Here is a 22,504-nt window from a genome sequence, read left to right as displayed (position 1 = left end):
GTCTCGGGCTCTGACAGGCCACAACTGCTATTCAAACCCTCAAGAGCATGCTATATTAAATCAATATATAATATTACCAAGGTCAAAATGCAACCCGCGATCAGCTGCATGTTTCTTCAACCCCTGGTGACACGCACACATCCATCTCCCTATGACAAAATTCTTTCTGTTTTTCTAGAGGCTTCTCCGTGTTCTGCTGGAAAGCGGCGAAGGCTCGTTTGATGATATTATTGTAGACGAGAACTAGTGGATAGTGGTTTCAAAGGGCAATCGTGGTGCACATTTAAGAGACTGCATGGAGTCCTGGTGGGCTGCTCTGTAAACGACGTGGAACATAAGCACAAGAACACTTATTCAGCCAAGCCTCAGTGAAATTTAATAATAAATGTTTGACTGGAGAAAACTGAGAACGAAGAGAGAGACAAAGGGAGTCAATGAGGACGGTTGGTAGTACAAGCTTGCCATCTACTGGTAGGATAGTGAACAGAAGCTTCTCTCTACAGTACATGTTAAACAATAGTGTTTGTGTGTGATAAGATATTTATGTGCATAATGAATTATGTTAAAAAGGATTTGGGACAGAAGTGATCTGAACTGTTGAGATCTATGCAGCTTTAGTGCATTTTATGATAAAACATCGATTCTTCTGTGATGGATGTGATGTCTGAATGTACTGTAAATACTGTTCTGTTTGAGGCAGATCTTCATTCCTTCATCTCACATCTGGATCACTGTGCGAATACTGGAAATAAGAGACAAACAATTTTAGATCTGAAATATTGTTCAGAGATAAAAAAGGGGGTTTCAACTAGGCCTTTCACAATATTCAATATATTGACTTATCACACAACACATGGACATGACCTAATAATTTTTGCTGATGCAATATATATCGTCCCATACATAAAAAAAAAAAAAAAATTCTAGCAACATTTTAGCTGATTGTGCAACAACTCGGGCGTAATGGTGGCACAGTGGGTAGCACGATCGCCTCACAGCAAGAAGGTCGCTGGTTCGAGCCCCGGCTGGGTCAGTTGGCATTTCTGTGTGGAGTTTGCATGTTCTCCCCATGTTTGCGTGGGTTTCCTCCGGGTGCTCCATTTTCCCCCACAGTCCAAAGATGTGGTATAGGTGAATTGAATAAGCTAAATTGGCCGTGGTGTTTGAGTGTGATTGCAGGTTTATGGGTGTTTCCCAGTGTTGGGTTGCAGCTGGAAGGGCATGCGCTGCATAAAACATATGCTGGATAAGTTGGCAGTTCATTACGCTGTGGCGACTCCTGAATAATAAAGGGACTAAGCCGAAAAGCAAATGAATGAATGAATGAGCAACATCTCTATATCTATTGGAGGTGTCAGTGTGTCAGTACACTAAAGAAATATGAGTAAAATGCTTGTTCAAAATACCTGTTTAAAATGAGCTGAAACAACACAATTCTTCCAATTTCTTTGGCTAATGTATTAGTTGTTTTGTGTTCAGTCCACTTAAATTTGTAAATCATTAAGTTAACTTAAGCATTTTGTGTTGGGACAACATGAAGGAATTGTGTTGGTCCAACTACCTGGTTAGGGGATTTGTAGTTCACAGCATGTTTTGCGTAGGATTGGATGAAGAGAGAGAAATTTTGGCAATAAAAGTAATCTTAGGTGTTTAAAGTACAGAAACACTTGTTAGACTTTAATCTTTACTTCAGTTTGAAGATTTAGAAGATTTTCATGCTTTGTTTTGAGATTACCATCTCGCAGAAGCATGCTTTGGGTGTTGGCAGCTTAATTAGCAAAAATGTAGATTTGCTCAGTGAGCAATAACTGTCCGAAAATTAGTTCAGAGATTATTCTCAATCTACTGTATGTGTAACTCATCAAATATGCTTAAAAATTGCTCTTTTAGTTCATTTAGGATAACTTCAAATAAAAATAAGAGACTTCAAAATAACAACACATAACAGACATACATGATATTATCAGACCTTTGAGTTTAAGTTAAATACAAATACAAATTATTTAAACTTTTATTTTATCAAATCATGTTGGACCAACTTAATTGCATTTAATCGTGTAAATAGTTTTTCTTTTTGGCGCTAAACACATTTATTGGATGGAAATCCTCATTAAAATTAGTTCATCCAATTGGTTATTTTTTTTTAGTGTGTGGTTAAAAAAACACAATAATTTACTATAGTATATTTTCATGTTGGTGTCTGACAACTGAAAATAGATCTGGTACCAGATGTCACAGCCTCTGCTACTTTATACCTTGCACTTTCTTGCTAATATTTATTATTATTTATTTAGCATAGGTGTTTTCACATTCTGATTCCAATGCCTGATTATTAAATTGTTAAAATGACTTTAATTAAAGGAAATATTTTTAAGAATAAAATATTATGTGTTTTTTGAAAGACTGTACTTGCATTGTGATGATATTACATTGTCATTCTGGCATTATATAATGAGTGGCATAAAATGGTCTTAAAATTACAATAATATTGTTTATCGCAATATATTTTGGTGCAAGACATCGTACAACAAAAAATAGCTATCGTGACAGACCTAGTTTCAACCATCATAACAACATGTGTAATAAGATTCTAAAATATATTTTTTGTGAGCAAACATTTTTACTATAACAATAGTGTATCAAAAAGTCTTGTCAGGCATATTTATCACAAGACTCATTTGATGATGTTAAAAGAAACTTATTAATTGTCACTTTTAATTCTTTATACTTTGCCACTATCCTTCAAAGCACTAGATTTTACCCTATTTGTCAGTAAGAAGTTGTTTTTATTATTTTAAAACAGAGGGTTTTGATATTTTGAATTCCACGGACCACCTTTGTCAGAATTATTATCCCCCCTGTTTATTTTTTCTCCAATTTCTGTTTAACAGAGAGATTTTTTAAACACATTTCTAAACATAATAGTTTTAATAACTCATTTCTAATAACTGATTTATTTTATCTTTGCCATGATGACAGTAAATAATATTTTACTAGATATTTTTAAGACACTTCTATACAGCTTAAAGTGACATTTAAAGGTTTAACTAGGTTAATTAGGTTAACTAGGCAGGTTAGGGTAATTAGGCAAGTTATTGTATAACGATGATTTGTTCTGTAGAATATAAAAAAAATATAGCTTAAAGGGGCTAATAATTTTGACATTAAAATGGTTTTAAATTAAAAACTGCTAGCCGAAATAAAACAAATAAGACTTTCTCTTAAGAAGAAAAAATATTATCAGACATACTGTGAAAATTTCCTTGCTCTGTTAAACATCATTTGGGAAATATTTTAAAAAAGAAAAAACAAAAAATTCAAAGGGGGGCTAATAATTCTGACTTCAACTGTATATCTATTACACTTAATGATAATGGGACATAAATTTGAGTATTTTTTTTTTATTTTACAACATAAAAATTACTTGTAAAATTATAGCAATTTTTTTCTGCATTTAGCATAATCAAACATCATTTATTTACCACAAAGTATAGTGTACAGTACAGTAGCATTGCAATACTCTTATATTTATATTGCAATTTATATTTTTAGCACACTGAACCAACGTCTAAACCAATGTGTAAAAATTTCACTTGATTTATTACAAAACTATTAGATTCCATAACAAAGACATTCTTCTGAATGTGGCATAAGACATATCATTATTATGCTGAAAAAAATCTTAGCCTTATGATAGTGTGGCAATGTTTTGCTCTGCTGTAAGCAGAATACTGACCTTTTTCCGGTGATCATGAGATCAAAGGCCTGGTTAATCTGATCTAGAGTCATTCTGTGAGTCACAAACTCATCCAGCAGAATCTTCCCGCTCAGATACTCCTGCACCAACTTGGGGACTGCCTCAACACTCTTCCAACCTGTCAACAAATAGGAAGTATATGGACGTTAACAAAAAATACTCAATCTTTATTAATAAACAGCCATATTCTCCACATCACATCAACTTGGTACTGCACCTGCAACATACAGTACACCACTATAAGTGATATTTGAATTGATCAGAAATGCTTTTACCACCAAAATAGGAGCCTTTCAAAGTTTTTCCCAGCAGAATATCCTCAGAGACCAGGGTTAGTTCCCCCATCCGGGTCCAGCCCACCATCACACAGACTCCTCCTGCTGGACTGCAGGCTTCCACAGCTGCTCTCTGACCAAAAATACATCAGTCCATCATTTACACACAAATACAAATCAGTAATGTTTTTCCCAAATTTGCAATGTGAACTCTTTGATGATAAATATATTTCTAGAAATAAATAAGCTCTGCTAACATATACACCTCTTAGTACTGAGTTAGACAACTGAGTTATTTTTATTTTTTTATTTTTTTTGAAAATGTGCAAATTCTTCATGTTCATGTGCAACAAGCTGTAAAAATTCCTCCGAGATTGTTGTTCATATTGTCATACAGCTGCAGATTTGTTGCCTGGAAATCCATGAATCTCCTGTTCCACATCCAAAAATGTAAAATGTGCTCTACTGGATTGAGATCTGGTGACTGGAGTCATTTGAGTGCAGTGAACTTATAGTCATGTTAACAGTTGGAGATGATATGAGCTTGTTATTCTGTTGGATGTAGTCTTCACAAGATGAGTACACTGTGGTTAAAAAGTGAAGGAAATGATCAGCAACAATTCTCAGGTAGACAATGGCATGTAAATGGTGCTAAAGGACTCAAAGTGTATTAAAGGGCTTAAAGTGTGCCACGAACACCACCATTGAAATAAGGGAAGTTTGAGTATTGCTTTCATGTTGTTCATGGCGAATTTTGACCTTGGCATGCAAAAGTTCCAGCAGAAGTTAAGACTCATCAGATTATAAAATCTTTATTTACAACCTTATCCCATTCTGACGTTTAGTCTGACCATCAGCAGATTGTTCTGATCATATCTACATGCCTATGAACTGAGCTACTGCTTTTTTATTGGCTAATTAGATATTTGGTACATAATGAAGTGGATAATGAGTGTATTAGAGATCAAGCCAATACATGTCAACACAGAATTCTTTTCTGTAGTTATGTCATCTGCTTATATAAATGTTTCAGCAATGGATTTTCATTGGCTGTCTTTGTTTATATCCTGCAGATGAAAAAAGCAAATGATATTGGACCTCAGTGCCATAATTGTTTCAGTTTCTCCAATCATTCTTGTAGTGACAATTACAGTGCCTTAAAATAGATCTATTATGCCCCCTTTTACAAGAGCAGTGTCTGTTTTCCCTAGAGTGTGAATGTGAAGATTCAGCTCAAAATACCCCACAAATAATGTTTTATAACTCTTTGGAACTGTCCCTTGTAGGCTTTGGGTTAAACTGTGCTTCTTTTAGTTGCTTTAAATTAAAATGAGATTGTGTTCCTGTCAACATAGTGGCATATTCAAAACAGGACTAATGTTATGAAAATGTCAAAAGAAGTGGCTTAGAAGCAGGGTATCTATATGCAGACTACAGTGTTTATTTGTGCATCCTAAAATTCTACCTTAAGTAGAATTAATCTCTTAGTCTTTGACATTATCTTCGGCAGGTACGGTAATAAACTAATAGGTCCCCTTTAACTTACCATAACCCCCACATTGCCCACACACTCAAGAGCGTAGTCAACCCCACCATTGGTCAGCTCCCTCAGCACTTCCTGAATAGGTTTACTGTGGTCTTTAGGGTTCACAAACTCAGTCGCTCCAAATGTCTTGGCGGTCTCAAACTTGTCTGAATTGATGTCAACAGCGATGATTCTGGTGGCACCGGCAGCTTTGCAGCCCATGACAGCTGCCAGTCCCACAGCTCCCAAACCAAACACTGCACATGTGGAGCCAGATTCCACCTGGGAAAGACAATGCCAAACAATATCACACATGCTACAAGGTAATAGGATGTTATTTTTTGTCAATATGCCAGTAGAAATCGCACATCATACACACTTTGCCTGTGTTCACTGCTGCCCCATATCCTGTAGAAACTCCACAGCCCAGCAAACACACTCTGTCCAGTGGAGCGTCTGGGTGAATCTTGGTCACATTGTCCTCTGGCACAACCGTATATTCAGAGAAAGTGCTGATAGCAATAAACTGATGAACCTGCTGATTCTTACAGGTGATCCTGCTGGTGCCATCAGCAAGAAGGCATTGCTGAGTTTTCTCCCTTGGAAATAAAAAGGAATCTATTTGATCACTTGCTTTATGAATCAAATGCACATGTTTAGGGAAAGAAAAGAAAAAAAGACACAACCATCGGTCAAAGTAACTCACCAGTTTTTGGAGCAAAGATTTGTCTTTGGACTCAGGCAACGTTCACATTGTCCACACTGTGGCACGACTAAAGGAATAACTTTATCACCTGTAGATAAATGGTAGAATGATATTGCAGTTTTTGAGTATCTGAGTTCAAACTGAAACTATTTAAAGCAGATGTATTTATAGTAAATGTGTCTTATGTTTATTAATGTCTATGTTAATGTTATAATTTGTATCACTGCTAATCTTTCTATTTATTTGCAGTTGCCCTTTATACTAAACATGTTTTAGTTAAATTTTTATATTCTTGCAAAGGATAATAAAGAACAGGGTTCATACGGTAATGGAAAACCAGGAAAAGTCATAAAATTTTGACAGGGCATTTCCCAGGCCTCGAAAAATTTTGGAAAAACAGAAAAACCCGCAAGGTTTTGGAAAAGTCATAGAAATTACATTTACATTTAGTCATTTAGCAGACCTTTTTGTCTAAAGCAACTTAAGCTGAGGTTACCCTAGAGCTTGTGCTTGCAAAATTCTGTTGTTTGTCGCTGCGAAAAGGGTTAGTTTTAAACAATATGATTAGACATCAATAAAAGTGAGCGATTGCTCCATATTTAAAATTTCTTATTTTATCTATGTTCTATTGGTCTCACACAATCACGTGATGTGATTTCGCAGGTAAGAATTTACCAAGCTTGAACTTTCAAATGCAGTGAAAGATGAAAATTGTTGCACGTGCTTGTACTTCTGGTCTGCCACATTCGCATGCCTGTGAATGGAAGTCTATAGAGCGAAAAGTGCAGTGTGATCGCGGCTTTACAATAGAAGTAGTTTTACCTACTATTACTAGTTTAACAAACTATTAACAGCATCTAAAATTAGTTTGACAAATATCTGTATACTGGAATGGAGGTTAGTTGTTTTTACCACTTTTCTTGGCCAAAAACATGCTCTCACATAATTTAGTGCTGTGTAAGCATCACCTATTTTACATAGATATAAAAATTAATTGAAACCAAATAGATTGTTGCGTGTTTTATGGTATTCTGTAATAAATTTAAATGTTCATTGTTTTTCTTATGATTTACCACGTATATGTAGACATTACATGAAACATGAGGTTATGAAAATGGACTGGAAGAGTCCTGGAAAAGTCATGGAATGTTTGTAGTAAAAATGTGTATGAACCCTGAAATAATCATATCCTGACATTTTGAATCGCTGTAAATAATGAATATAAAGTAGAACAAAATACAATTATAAATTATACTATTTTTACTACTATCTACTATTTATTTTCTTTAATAGTTTTAAATAAAAAAAATACTTTACTAGGTCGATGCTACAGCGTTTATGTAAATAGGCCAAATGCTGCAATGAAACAGTCAATAGCCCCTTTCACGTTTACAGGAAAATACTGGTAAATTACAGTCATCAGACCTTTTAAAATATTAGTAAAAATACCAGAAAATGAGTTCCAGAAATTTGATGGAATGAGAAGCATTCATAACATTACCATTAAAATTCTGGAATTCTGCAGTGTGTGAACTGTTTATTTTTTATGTACCGCTAAAGTCATTCCTGTCATTTTACAACAATTTATTAACATGTGAAAAGGGATAATGATGGGTGACGCAGTGGCGTAGTGGGTAGCGATGTCGCCTCACAGCAAGAAGGTCGCTGGTTTGAGATATGGCTAGGTTAGTTGGCATTTCTGTGTGAAGTTTGCATGTTCTCCCCCGTGATCGCGTGGGATTCTTCCGGGTGCTCTGGTTTCCCGCACAAGACCAAAGACATGTTCTATAGGTGAATTGGGTAAGCAAAATTGTCCATAGTGTATGTGTGTGAATGAGAGTGTATGGGTGTTTTCCAGTGATGAGTTGCAGCTGGAAGGGCATCCAGTGCATAAAACATATGCTGGATAAGTTGGCAGTTCATTCCGCTGTGGCGGCCCCAGATTAATAATGGGACTAAGCCGAAAAGAAAATGAATGAATGAATGAATGAATGAAAGGGGCTAATGACACCAAAAATTTGTAAATAAGTGTTTAGAATTGGGGTGGCATGGTGGCTCAATGGTTTGCACTGTCACCTCACAGCAAGAAGGTTGCTGGTTAAAGTTGACATTTCTATGTGGAGTTTGCATGTTCTCTACGTGTTCGTGTGGGTTTCTTCCGGGTGCTCTGGTTTCCCCCACAGTCCAAAGACATGCGCTATAGGTAAATTGAATAAGCTAAATCGGCCGTAGTGCATGTATGTGTGAATAAGCGTAAGAGTATTTCCCAGTACTGGGTTGCGGATGGAAGGGCATCTGCTGCATAAAACATGTGCTGGAATAGTTAATGGTTTATTCTGCTGTGGCGACCCCTGATAAATAAGGCACTAAGTCGAAGGAAAATGCATGAATGAATGAATGTTTAGGATTGGAGCTCAGCATACGAACACCTGGGATTATTTGCTAAACCCTGGTAAACTTTAAGCAAGAGAACTCAGATTTCAGTTTTCCCAATGTTAAATATGAACAGCTGTCAAGTTAGCTTACCTTTGGCCATCTTTGTGACACCTGGACCGACACTCTCCACCACTCCTGCCCCTTCATGCCCCAAAACCACAGGAAAAGGCTGTGGATTCATTGTTTTACCAACTTCATGTAGGAAAGTCCAGTCGGTATGGCATATTCCAGATGCCACCATCTGACACGAGTCAATGCATAGTCAGTGAGCTGATAAATAAATACTGCCTTGCCACTGATCAAAGTAATATCTTAGATTAATGTTGTATTATAGTGAAATGTAATAGATTTACCTTGATCCGTACTTCATGTGCTTTGGGAGGAGCGACCTCTACATCCTCAATGGACAGTGGTTTTCCAGGTTCCCAGGCCACTGCTGCCTTGCACTTGATCACCTTAGAGTGGATAACATATTTTATCATATCTTAATGTGATATATTACTTTAAAAAAAAAAAATCTTTGATGGCAAAAATTACCTTTCCCTCAGTTTCCATGGTAACCACAATCTTTTAGTACAGTTTATAATCAGCCTCCTAAAAGAAACCAAATGACCATTAAAGTCCTGGAATTTGCGTAAATGTATTATTATTATTTTTATTCTTTCACCGTAAGTTAGAAATGATGAACAACAAAATAAATAAATGATATTGCTGATGCATATTAGGGATGAACCAGTACCACTTTTCTACAAACTGATACGATTACGAGTATTTTAATTTGTGTACTCGCAGATACCGAGTACCGATTCCGATACTTCTTAGATTTGGTTTCAATGAAAGTGCAATTAATTTGAAAGGAGGTTTTATTTTTGCCTGCAGCAAGAATGAACACTAAATCTTTAACAGAAGGCTATGCCAAGCCATAAATATACACACATTGTTGATAACCCTGTAAATCAATAGACCTTATTACCGATTACCAATTATGTTATATTCGCGATCAAAAGCTTTAACTACATGGTTGTGGGTGGATAAGTTAGTTGGTTATGCAAACTTTGACTACTTTCTCTAAAATATTAAAATGTTTTAAGCGATTTTATCTTAACATACGGTTACAAATATGCATACTCACATATTCGGTTTATTCTTCAGTGTCGATTTGTTAATAATGTCATTTAAACAGATTGTTTAGAAGGACTAAGCTAATAATATATAATACATTGAAGTCAGGTGGGACAACAAATCACATCCAAATAGTAAAATACTGTTGAGTGGTATCGGTGCGTGGTATCAGCATTTCATGTACAATACGAGTACGAGAATTTTAACCCAGTATCGACCTGATACTTGTATTGGTATCGGTGCATCCCTAATCCATGTCACTCTTCTCTAACAAATGAAGAAAAATTAAAAATGCAAATAATGCTTTTGCATATAACTACATTTTTGTGATATTTTCTGTTAATATCAATAAGAATGTATTGTACCATCCAGTTACATGCAACGTGTATTACTTTTAAATTTAATCTCATGGAACATCATTCATCGTCATGCTGTTGCAATTATCTATATGAGCCAGTTCATATATCAGTTAAAGCCTAGATATTTCACTAATATTTGTATCTGTGTGCATAGACATGAGGTTGCATATTTGTTACATGTTTCTGTGGGGTAGAATTACAGAAGTATGCAAGTGCACTGCATTATATACTGTAGATTTAAGTTGTACACTAACTTGTCATAGCAGAATAATGCTTCAACGTTTAAATTAAACAGTACACAGTTCTTATATATTTAAAACATTATCATAAAATAATCCAAGTTCAGACACTATAGTAAATGCTTTTTTGTGTTCATTGAAATTTAAACATGAACTATCTTTCAAAGCTCTAAAGTACCCAAGTTTTTGAACATATTTAAAACACAATCAGTGAAGCGTACGACTGCATGCACTTTTATGTTTTCAAATGTTTGTATGCTATTAATAACTTACAGAGCTGTTTTTGTCAGGGCTCAGGAGAGGACCTGCTGGTACTAGTGTACTTTGTACGGCACAGCTGCTATATGATTCAAAACACGTGGATGACTGACCAATACAGCAGCTGAACAAACTGCGGCCTGCATGTGATTGGATAACAGACACACATCATCATTGAGCATAGTCAGTTTTCGAAGGAAACCTTTGTGTAGATGTGCATTATGATCAAGCACTAATAAATATTCAATCAAATCATATGTAGCAAAAAGAAATGTCACACTATGTTTACATGTGCCAATTTTCAATCCAGATGAATTGAATCTGATGGCAAATCTGTTTCTATGTACTCTAAACATTGTAATCTGATTTAAATTACGTGTTTTATATTCTGAAAATTCGGAAACTTTTGCGCATGTGTGACATCACACTTGCGTAAACTGCATATAGAGATATAAAAAGTATACATAAGCACGTTTTCTAAATATCATACATGTGAATAATATAGCATACAATAGGTTATGCATGCAGGTTAAGTCAAGTGCTCCTTTCAATGTGCTGACAAGAAATCCTGCATATCAGGCTATAACTCATCAGTTCAATTCAATTCACCTTTTACTTGTATAGCGCTTTTACAATGTAGATTGTATCAAAGCAGCTTCAGATAAAAGATCATAATAAATTGAAATAGTTTAGTTCAGTTTTTAAAGTTTCAGTTCAGGTCAGTTTTGCTCAGTTCAGTGTGGTTTAATAATCACTGAAACTTCACCAATTGGCAAAAGTGAAAAAAAAAAAGAAAAAAAAACCTCGAGAGAGCCAGGCTCAGATGGGTATGACCATTTCTCCATGGCCAAACGTCTTGTGCAGAGCTGCAGTCTAAGCACCTGGAAAATAAAGCTGGAAAATCAGCCAAAAATAAAAAAAACAAGCCTTTAAAAAATCCCGGTTTCGATTTAGAACACGCTGATGACTTGTTGAAATGAGCGCAGTAATTCCATATGTATGTCCAACAACAATTATATTTATTTATTTTTTATTTTTTTTATTTTAAACATGGAGGTGCTTGCTTTAAAATCTGCATTAAAATTGTATTGTGATGATGCTGATGTTTAAGAAACATTTGTTTCATTTTACATGTTATTATCAGTATATTAGTTTTAAACATATCTATAAGCTAGTGTGCTCCGTAGCACTGAAAAAATACACATTTAGAAACCTGATATAAACATCCAAAGCTTGCAGTTTGTCACTAAAATGGATCAACGATTCATTTAATGTCACTTCATCCTTCAGTTTCTCATCAAATCTTGACCAATCAAAAGCTTTCTAGTATGTGACATGTCCCGCCCCCTTCTCATGTGCTTTTCATTTGATCCACTGGAGCTCAACCACTCTCACAGGCAGAGCTGTGAGAGAAACAAACTGATATTGGCTGTCTTTGTTTAAAAAAATTATGTCAAACATGAAATAAAAATGTTCTTTTCAAAGCACTTCAGGGGACTTTCGAGGTCAAAGTCGATAAAAAAATATGTCTATTTTTGAAGCATGTAATTGTGTCTGAAAAATCTAAATCATAAGTCCATTTTGCATGCGTATAAGCCTTATGAGTTCATCATGAAAGAAAACCATTTAGTCTTGAATGGCCTTTTGATAAATTTGTTTTGTTTCTAAAATGACATCCTTCATTAAGCAGCCGAATTAAAAGAGACAGTCAACGGATTTGTCCATTTATCAAAATATGCGCAGGCTAATGCATGTCATGTGTCCCAAAGACATCGATATACGATTAACAAAGTCAAATTCAAGAGTTTACATGGTCATTTTTTGCTTTTGAATAAGTTTAGATAAGGAACAAAAACTACCCCCAATCCAATTGAAATTTCATTCAGATCAAGCTCAATGTTATTGATTTATGATATTTACATGAACGCAATCGATTACAAAGGGGTTATTTGGATGCATAGACTAATATAAACGTAGCTACTGTCACAAGGAACACACACAAAAAAGGTTCTCTTGTTATATAGTGAGTAAAGTAAACTGAAGTAAATAAGAATGTTTTGCAGAGAAAGTGTCCATACTGCTGACAGAAAGGAGATTAAAAATCAAGTCAAATTCAACTTCGGCTTTATTATGTAGAACAGTCTCTGAACAGAAAAGATATGCTCTTTGAAAATATGACCTAAAACAACAATCAGTGAAATATGAAATACCCTAAATATGAATGACTTTTCCTTTCCGTCAATAACTGTACAGATACTATACATACAGGAACTGAAAAGGGAACTTTGGATTAACAGGTAGGTGGGTAATCATTGTCTAAACATGAGCCTGCCTATCTCTTTTCCTTTGTAAATATTGCAAAAGCCTTTTATTGTAGTCTGATAATGGCTGTTACTGTGTCAACCCAGAAAAATTCATTTTTAAACTTTAGTACAAATTCTGCTTTCATGTGGATACCGCATGACATTTAGAGAGGTAGAGGAGGAACACACCAAAACCACTGATAATCTGTGTTCTGTTAGAAGGATTTTGGGAATATCACATCTGAATCACTGTCCGAATGCTATAAAAAAAAAAAAAAAAGAAAGACAGAGAAAAATCAAGTTATATAAATGTTTAACAATACATTTTGCACTTATTGCTTGGGCTTTTTATTATTTGATTTGAATTTTATTATGAATGATGGCATGGCTTTAGTATAGATTTATCTGGAACACTTTACAATACAGGACATGGACAGTAGTTAATGTTAACCGCGTATAACTTACTTGAACAATACATTTATTACAGTATTTATTCATCTTTATTAATATTAAATCAAAAACGTTCATGTTATGTCATTCATGTTTACTCAAAGTGCATTAAATTAAGCAAGTGTCCCATATAATAAAGGTTTACAGGTTTATCACTTAAAGTTGGCATGAAATGAAAATATCACACAATAAACAAAAGTATTGTGAATGCTTTATTAGTGTGACTTGCAATTTTTTTATCTTGTCATATTAATTCTCTATTCATTTAGTCAACATATACTCTCACTGGCCACTTTATTAGGTACAACTTACTTGTACCGGGTTGGACCCCCCTTTGTGCTTTCATAACTGCCTTAATCCTTCGTAGCATAGATTCAACAAGGTACTGAAAATATTCCTCCGAGATTTTGGTCCATATTGACTTGATAGCATCACGCAGTTGCTGATTTGTCAACTGCACATCCATCATGTGAATCTTCCGTTCCACTACATCCCAAAAGTGCTCTATTGGATTGGATCTGGTGACTGTGGAGGCCATTTGTGTACAGTGAACTCATTGTCATGTTCAAGAAACCAGTCTGACATGATTCATGCTTTATGACATGGCACATTATCCTGCTGGAAGTAGCTATTAGAAGATGTTTACACTGTGCTCATAAAGGGATGGACATGGTCAGCAACAATACTCAGGTGGGCTGTGGCATTGAAACAATGCTCAATTGGTAGTAAAAGGGCCCAAAGGGTGCCAAGAAAATATCCACCACACCATTACACCACCCCCAGCAGCAGAAATCGAGACTCATCAGACCAGGCAAAGTTTTTCCAATCTTCTATAGTCCAATTTTGGTGAGCCTATGCGAATTGTAGCCTCAGTTTCTTGTTCTTAGCTGACAGTTGCACCCAGTGTGGTCTTCTGCTGCTGTAGCTATTCCGCCTCAAGGTTGGATGTGTTGTGTGTTCAAAGATGCTCTTCTACATACTTCAGTTGTAACAAGAGGTTGTTCTTTCTATCAGCTAGAACCAGTCTGGCCATTCTCCTCTGAACTCTGTCATCAACAAGGCATTTGCGCCCACAGAACTGCCGCTCACTGGATATTTTCTCTTTTTTTGGCCGATTCTCTGTAAATCCTTGAGATGGTTGTGCGTGAAAATCCTAGTAGATCAGCAGTTTCTGAAATATTCAGACCAGCCCGTCTGGCACCAACAACCATGCCACGTTCAAAGTCACCTAAATCACCTTTCTTCCCCATTCTGATGCTCGGTTTGAACTGCAGCAGATCGTCTTGACCATGTCTACATGCCTAAATGCGTTGAGTTTCCGCCATATGATTGGCTGATTAGAAATTTGTGTTAACAAGCAGTTGGACAGGTGTACCTAATAAAGTGGCCAGTGAGTGTATTCCAGCCCTTTCAAATTGACTACACGTTCCCATATATTTTAGTGAACAATTATTTTAATTACTTTTTTTAAATAACCTGATGCCAGTCACAATATGAAAAATGTTACTACTTGAGCATAATACTGCAATATCACATGTACTGTGAGAAATGATAATTACTGAATATGGTGAACACAACAGTATAACATTTAAGTAATAAAATCTTTTTGGTATCACAATACAAATCAATGATTTTGTTGATAAGTAGACACATAAAAACAAACCTTTTCCCACTGATGATGAGATCAAATGCCTGGTTAATCTGATCTAAAGTCAGTCTGTGTGTCACAAACTCATCCAGCAGAATCTTTCGGCTCATATAGTCTTGAACCAGTCTTGGCACAGCTTCAACACTCTTCCAGCCTGTCAATCAAATGAGCGAGGTAATTACTTTAAAGAGGGCATTTGATGCTTTGTAACATTTCCTTTCCTCTAGTATGTAATGCATCTGTTTGTGCATGTATAAGATCTGCAAAGATAAACAGCTTGCAGTCTCACACATAAGGGATTTAATTTTCTGTCCATCAGTGAACACTGATCAAGCCTAAATTGCATCAATCAAACTGTGAAACTAGTTTGCACAATAGGTTTCAATCGATCAACATAAATTGGACTTGAGTAATGGTAAAACATTACAGGTGCAGTAGGTGATATTTTTTTGTGCTGGTTGAAAGTCTCTTCACATTCCACTAGTAATGATTAAAGTAAATGATCTAAATGTATTTATATGTATTTTTATATTCTGTGTAAGGCATAAAACTATTCAATTCACCTTTTTTTGTATAGCGCTTTTACAATGTAGATTGTGTCAAAGCAGCTTCACATAAAAGATCATGGTAAATACTAAAACTAAAAAATGTTCATCCAATTAAATATCGTCTGGCCGATATTTCCCATAATTCTGAAAAGTAGCCCAAACTGTCTGTCAGCAAATGTAGATTTGTATAACTGCACACCTTTGTTCACGCAGATCCGCCGCGGTCACGTGGACATGAGTAACAGCAATAAAAACAAAAGCTAAATCAAAACTTTTTAAAATCCTGAATCAATATTGGAGTAACTTTTGCACGCTGGAGGAAGGATGACACCATGGCTGAAGTATTTTAGACAGGTAATGTTTTGTTTTAAAACTATTTTAGTCACACAAAGCTTATGTAGATTTCATTGTTACGAATGGGTTATATGCACAGAAGTGTTGTTTAGCCACTGAAATCTTCCGCTGAAAGATTGATGTGACTATTTTCAATTTCATAAGTGACCTTTTACAGCATCAATAATGTAGATTTTTATTTAGTTTAGCAACAAAGCATAGGTAAATATCGCTATTCCGCCTAGCCTGCTTTACTGAGGTGAGTTTGGTTTTCTATTCACATTGGATCATTTTTTAACAATGACAACCTGTGCCGCACTTCCTATATTGTTTACCAATGCTTTGAATATTTGGTCTGAAATAGCATGTAAGTATGGCTTAGTAATAATTGTAATTCCTGCACCCCGCCGGACAACCACTAAGCATACAGTAGTCACTTTAGGACAAAGCACATGAGACCAGCAATCCTTGCATGCAGGAAATATTGCACATTGACAAGTTTTGCTTGCTACACAACTGAAAATGTCCTAGATATAATACAGTTTTTTGTTTTTTTTTCGGAATTGTAGCATTATAAAGTTTTCTAACTGCCGAATGACATGATCATGATTTAATGTGCTTCATGATATATCAGGAGGCGTGGCTTTGGATGGAAGGGGTGGGACTGTGTTTCAAAGATATTATGCTAGCCTGTTAGTATTTTGGCAGATCACCTTCTAGACTTTTAAACAACAAAAAAAACTGCCTTTCTTAAATAGCATCCTTGGAAACTAAATATGGCAATTATGGTAAGAGGCAATACATTTCTGACATATGCTTGTCTTGACTTGCTTGGCCAATCAGAGCACTGTGATTTTTTTATGAAAAGGGCCTTTATTGAAATCAGAATTCAATGACAGCATTTTAGACAAACTGAGAATAATGGTGCTGCAAAAATGTCCAATATGTAAAACAAATGAGTTCATGAACAGTAAATGAAGCAATAAACTACATTTTATGAGATCTTAACAAAGGTTTATCTGTTGCATATACTGTAATAGAAGACAAAGCAACATCCATTGCTTTTCACCATTTTACCCACATAAAACTATTAATTATGAGCTTTTTGCAGCAATGTTACCAATAACTGATATGAGAAGATGTGTTGCTTTTATGCTGGAGGCCTCTTTTTCTGAGCTTGTATTTCATTAGAGATAAGAACAATCATGGGTCAAAGTGGGTGATATTTTTTCCTTTGTAAGATTTCTTTGCAGCTTCTCCTTAGATCGTGGGGTTTGGACACATTTATTTTGTGACTGTAACTGGTCTTGATAATGGGTTATACTGTATAAGGACCCCAAAATAAGCCTTTAGTTATTGAAGATGCTGCATTCTGTGATCCTTTAACGCATACATATAGCCTCTTTAAAGGTATAGTTCAACCAAAACTGAAAATTTACTTATTAAATCCCCCCCCAAGTGATTACAAACCTTTATGAGTTTCTTTATTCAGTTGAACACAAAAGAAGACATTTTGAAGTAAGCTGAAAACCTGTAACCATTGACTTCCATAGAAAGAAAATCAAATACAATGGAAGTTAATAGTTACAGGTTTCCAGCTTTCAATGGAGATGAAAGACATTCAAACATTAATGAATAAATGATGACAGAATTTTTAGTTTTGGTTGACCTGTCACTTTAATTTCTCACATTTACTTTTCAAACGGCATCCAAAGTTGCCTTGAACCAATCTTGGCATTTACCTCCAAAATAAGTGCCCTTCAGAGTTCTTCCCAGCAGGATATCCAGTGGAGCCAGAGAAAGTTCCTCCACCTCAATCCAGCCCACAATCACGCAGACTCCTCCTGCAGGACTGCATGCTTCCACCGCTGCCCGCTGCTCAAGGGAAAACAATCATTGATTTTCTTCCACTTGACAATTTGACAGCTCTGCTAATAAACTTGCGTAACTTACCATAACCCCGACATCGCCCACACACTCAAGAGCGTAGTCAACCCCACCATTGGTAAGCTCCCTCAGCACCTCCTGAATGGGTTTACTGTGGTCTTTAGGGTTCACAAACTCAGTCGCTCCAAATGTCTTGGCGGTCTCAAACTTGTCTGAATTGATGTCAACAGCGATGATTCTGGTGGCACCGGCAGCTTTGCAGCCCATGACAGCTGCCAGTCCCACAGCTCCCAAACCAAACACTGCACATGTGGAGCCAGATTCCACCTGGGAAAGACAATGCCAAACAATATCACACATGCTACAAGGTAATAGGATGTTATTTTTCTGTCTTTTTTTTCAATATGCCAGTGGAAATCACACGTCATACACACTTTGCCTGTGTTCACTGCTGCCCCATATCCTGTAGAAACTCCACAGCCCAGCAAACACACTGTGTCCAGTGGAGCGTCTGGGTGAATCTTGGTCACATTGTCCTCTGGCACAACCGTATATTCAGAGAAAGTGCTGATACCAATAAACTGATGAACCTGCTGATTCTTACAGGTGATCCTGCTGGTGCCATCAGCAAGAACACCTCGTTGAGTTTTCTCCCTGAAAGGCAGAGAGGAAATACTAATGGTTGTCAAGCATAGAAAAATTATAATTTGAAGTTGCTAAATAACATCATGACTGATTAACTAATAGAAAATGCATAGTCAAATAAACACAGAAATGACATTGGATCATAATAAATAATCATACAAGTACTAATTAACAACAATTGGTCTCTATTCAAAATTAAATGTAAAGAAAAGTCTTTTTTATTTATTTTTTATTCTAACCAGTTTTTGGTGCAGAGGTTGGTCTTTGCACTCTGACAGCGTTCACATTGTCCACACTGTGGCAGGAACAGAGGAATCACTTTATCTCCTTCAGATGGATAAATTTGGAATTATTGCAGGTCACATACTGGATTTTTCACATATTAATATGAATCGTGGAAGCAAAAAAAATATTGAAAAGTCAAAAAAGTCTTTTTAAGCATCAAAAGTTTAATACAAATTTTAAGTTTATGAGAATGTTTAGATGTTTAGAATGAAAAGATAATGACTATTTAAAATAAATAATGTATTTTTTATTTTATTAAAATAAAAATAATGTATTTTCATACACTATTTATATTTTAAAGTACAGATCAGCATTCGAAAACTGTTTTTACAAAATCACTTTTTGTAAATTTAATTAGTTGCAGACACCAAAATGTGTCATACATTAAATAAAAACATACACAATTAATTAAATACATTTTATTCTGTAAGTAATAAAAATACATTAAAAGTAGTAAATACATTTTATTGTGTAAGTAAATGAAAATCTATTTTCATTTATAAAAATGTAAATTCTTCATCTGAAGTTGTTTATAAAAGAAGTTGGTTTTTACCTATAGACACCTTAGTGACACCTAGACCGACACTCTCCACCACTCCTGCCCCTTCATGCCCCAAGACCAAAGGAAACGGCCGTGGTTTCATTTTAGCAATATCATACAGGTAAGCCCAATCAGAGTGACAGACTCCAGATGCTGCAATCTGAGAGAAGTTAATAAAAAGTCATTGCAAGGTGAAATAAAATAATAATAAATCAATTGAATCACAATAAAATACAACTCAAGTAATTTGAAAGCATATAGTTCATAACCATATACTTCTGGCTAAGATGTTTCTAGATAAGAGCAAGTCTACATTTACACTGACTGTACCCAATCTAGCATGACAAATACAATGTAATAAATTTACCTTGATCCGTACTTCATGTGCTTTGGGAGGGGCGACCTCTACTTCCTCAATGGACAGTGGTTTTCCTGGTTCCCAGGCCACTGCTGCCTTGCACTTGATCACCTTAAAAAAACAATCAGAACATTTGGGGCTAGGCACTTGACAGTTTCAGGTGTTTTAATAGCACAGTAACTGATGAAATCTGAATACTGTTATTGGCATTGATTACATAACTTTAAAGATAATTAAAAGTCGCAGGCCAGTAGCCAGCCTGGTGAAAGGAATGGTTCTATTTTGGACCTTTTTGCAGTTATTAGTCTTATTTTCTATTTAATTATGAGATTTAAATACTGAATTAAGGTTCAGTAGGTTACATTTATACATATACATACATATACACTATTTTTAGCTGAATTAGCTTGATGGATGGCCATCATAACCACACTTTTAGATGATTTAGAATAAAAGTTACTTGTCAAATGTTTTGTCTTTTTAAAAACAATACAGTAGTGAAAGATGACTTCGCTTTACATAAGATGTTTTCTTGCCACACCTGGATGTTGAACTCTTGAAAATAATTGTTTGCATTGGCCAAAACTGATTAACTAAGTGACCCTAGGATTCCACTTGGTCTTAAAGCCTTTGTCGAGGGGTTATTTTTACTATTTATGATGGCATAGCAGTCAAAATACAAATGAGCTCATGTATGGGACAAAATTCTGGACCTTAGTCAGTAAAGTGCAGTGGTGTAAAGTAATAAATTAGAAATACTCAAATTACTGTAATTGAGTAGTTTTTCTCAGGAATTGTAATTTACGAAGTAGTTTTAAAAATGTATACTTTTAATTTTTCCATGAGTAAATTTTTAGTGCAGTATCTGTACTTTTACTCCACCTTCCTTCAACCTGCAGTCATTACTTTATTTTTTCTTGTCTATGGGGAATAGAAAAATCAGTCCTGTAATTCCTGTCCAATCAAATCACACACAGAAGATAAATCGCATCATAATGAACTACCTCAAGACATGGGCGATTTAGAATCACAGCAAACTGTTTGGAGGCATTAAAAGTGTCCAAGAAAATGTCCAAAATCTTTACATGCATTGACCCAGAGACTGGTTAGATGCATGTCACTGATGAGAAGATGACAGATGTTTACTGTATGATGACAGAAATGGCCCTAAAGACTCAGCAGGCACAAGACGTCAACATGACGTTAGATTGACATTTTACCTCAACATCGTGGGGATGTTGCGATTTGTTTTGAAATGAAAATTTGTTTGATGTCAGAACTCAACATCATTCCACAATTCCAACCTAAAAATCAACCAAATATCAATGTCTAATGAGGTTACAGCCTGACGTTGTGTGCACGTTACAAATACGACGTCTATAAGACATTGGATTTTGGTTGTTATACCTGACGAATAAATGTCAGTTTTTGACATCAATATAACATTGGTTTAAGATGTTGGCTAGACATTGGATTCTGGTCACTTTCCAACACAACCTAAAATCAACCAAATATCAACGTTATTCGACGTTGTTATTGGTGATGAAAATAACATTCCCCTTTAGACTGACTAGACATTGAATTTTGGTCACCTGATGTCACAATCTAAATCAAACCTAATATTAACATCTTGACGTTGTGTGCCTGCTGAGCAATAAGTAAATTCACTACAGAATGTTACGTTTACACACATGCACAAATTACATGTAAATGAATCAGCTTTTTACAGCGTAATTCTCACTACTCTTGAGTACTTTTGAAAGGTCCACTTTTTACTTATACTTTGAGTAACAGATACTTTTACTCTACTTGCACTACATTTTTTAACAAGTAATGGTACTTTTACTTAAGTATGTTTTCTCAGTACTCTTTCACCACTGGTGAGGGGTGGGTCTTCTGAACCACCCGAACGCTCCCTGACTAGGGGCCTGAGTCCATTTTTTTCATGCAATGTAACACATTTGCTCCATTAGATAGAAAAAAAGGGTTAATATATGTTCTAAAAATAATAACAAAAATCTGAAAAATAGTAAGAAATATAGAAAAATAATAAGAAATGTATCTTGAGCACCACCTTAGTCTATTATTATATACCTGAATGATCACTCAGTTATATAAACTGTAATAATCTTTGCCAACAATGCTGTTGTTTCAGATCAAATTAACGTTAATGCAACTTTGCTTGAGCATCATAAATTCTTTTCAAACGTCTAAATATTACTTAATGATCCCAAACGTTTGCATGGCAGGCTACTACATGAACTACAAGAATTGTTAAAATAATATATGAATGTCCTTACCTTGCCCTCAGTTTCCATGGCAACCATACACTTTTGGTACAGTGAATCTTTCTACTAATAAGTTAACCTTAATGCTGAAACAAAAGCAGAAATATTGTGCTCGATGTCATAATTATACAGTAGGTTACATAATAAAGATTATTCCTGTCAGAAATGTTTACTGTATACTAATGCGCTACTAATTTCTTGTCACTCACAATTCTGCATATTAAAAATAATTTAACATTCAAAGAGACATTACGTACGGACTATTAGCCAACTGTCTTTACTCTTTTTAATCGAGGTTTAACTCTAGGAGCGCTTTTGTTGTTGATATTTCTTTTCTCCTCTTGCAAATTCAGAATTTGGGATGCTGGCCAAGCCTCATCTGATTGGCTAACAGTCATTCTTCTGCGCAGCGGAATCAAAACAAGTCGGAACGTGACCGCCATCTTATGGAACACTCTTGAAACTACGGTCAATCTAAAAAGCAACAGCCTAATTACTGACACCTGCTTTTCAAACCTGACTGCTTTGCCTCTACAACAAA

General features: G+C 35.4%; 2 protein-coding genes across 2 annotated transcripts; both read right to left on the bottom strand.

Moving 5' to 3' along the window:
- Positions 1-350: 350 nt before the first annotated feature.
- On the bottom strand, positions 351-10,754 carry LOC130240823 (alcohol dehydrogenase class-3-like). Its single transcript, XM_056472473.1, has 10 exons — positions 10,693-10,754; positions 9,237-9,293; positions 9,053-9,154; positions 8,790-8,940; positions 6,264-6,351; positions 5,937-6,156; positions 5,579-5,839; positions 4,033-4,165; positions 3,737-3,875; positions 351-742 (listed from the first exon to the last, which is right to left on the bottom strand). Exons 2-10 carry the CDS (start codon positions 9,252-9,254, stop codon positions 718-720), a joined length of 1,137 nt encoding a protein of 378 aa, XP_056328448.1. The 5' UTR covers positions 9,255-9,293; positions 10,693-10,754; the 3' UTR covers positions 351-717.
- Positions 10,755-12,784: 2,030 nt separating this feature from the next.
- Positions 12,785-22,302, bottom strand: LOC130240469 (alcohol dehydrogenase class-3-like). The gene is made up of 9 exons (XM_056471995.1): positions 21,976-22,302; positions 19,685-19,786; positions 19,330-19,477; positions 18,731-18,818; positions 18,281-18,500; positions 17,913-18,173; positions 17,702-17,834; positions 15,094-15,232; positions 12,785-13,240 (listed from the first exon to the last, which is right to left on the bottom strand). The coding sequence occupies exons 1-9, from the start codon at positions 22,000-22,002 to the stop codon at positions 13,216-13,218; spliced, it is 1,143 nt and encodes a 380-aa protein (XP_056327970.1). The 5' UTR covers positions 22,003-22,302; the 3' UTR covers positions 12,785-13,215.
- Between the last annotated feature and the right edge of the window lie 202 nt (positions 22,303-22,504).

The sequence above is a fragment of the Danio aesculapii genome, chromosome 14, assembly GCF_903798145.1.
Source record: "Danio aesculapii chromosome 14, fDanAes4.1, whole genome shotgun sequence".
Taxonomy (NCBI): domain Eukaryota; kingdom Metazoa; phylum Chordata; class Actinopteri; order Cypriniformes; family Danionidae; genus Danio; species Danio aesculapii.
This window is presented reverse-complemented; position numbering and strand designations above follow the sequence as displayed.

Coding starts and splice junctions, on each gene's coding strand:
- LOC130240823 (XM_056472473.1), bottom strand. Junction 6,352..8,789: donor TGTCACAAAGATGGCCAAAG/GTAAGCTAACTT, acceptor ATTTATCTACAG/GTGATAAAGTTATTCCTTTA. Junction 6,157..6,263: donor AATCTTTGCTCCAAAAACTG/GTGAGTTACTTT, acceptor TTTATTTCCAAG/GGAGAAAACTCAGCAATGCC.
- LOC130240469 (XM_056471995.1), bottom strand. CDS start 22,002: ATGGTTGCCATGGAAACTGAGGGCAAG. Junction 19,478..19,684: donor CACATGAAGTACGGATCAAG/GTAAATTTATTA, acceptor AACTTCTCTCAG/ATTGCAGCATCTGGAGTCTG. Junction 18,174..18,280: donor CAGCAGTGAACACAGGCAAA/GTGTGTATGACG, acceptor TGTCTTTCCCAG/GTGGAATCTGGCTCCACATG.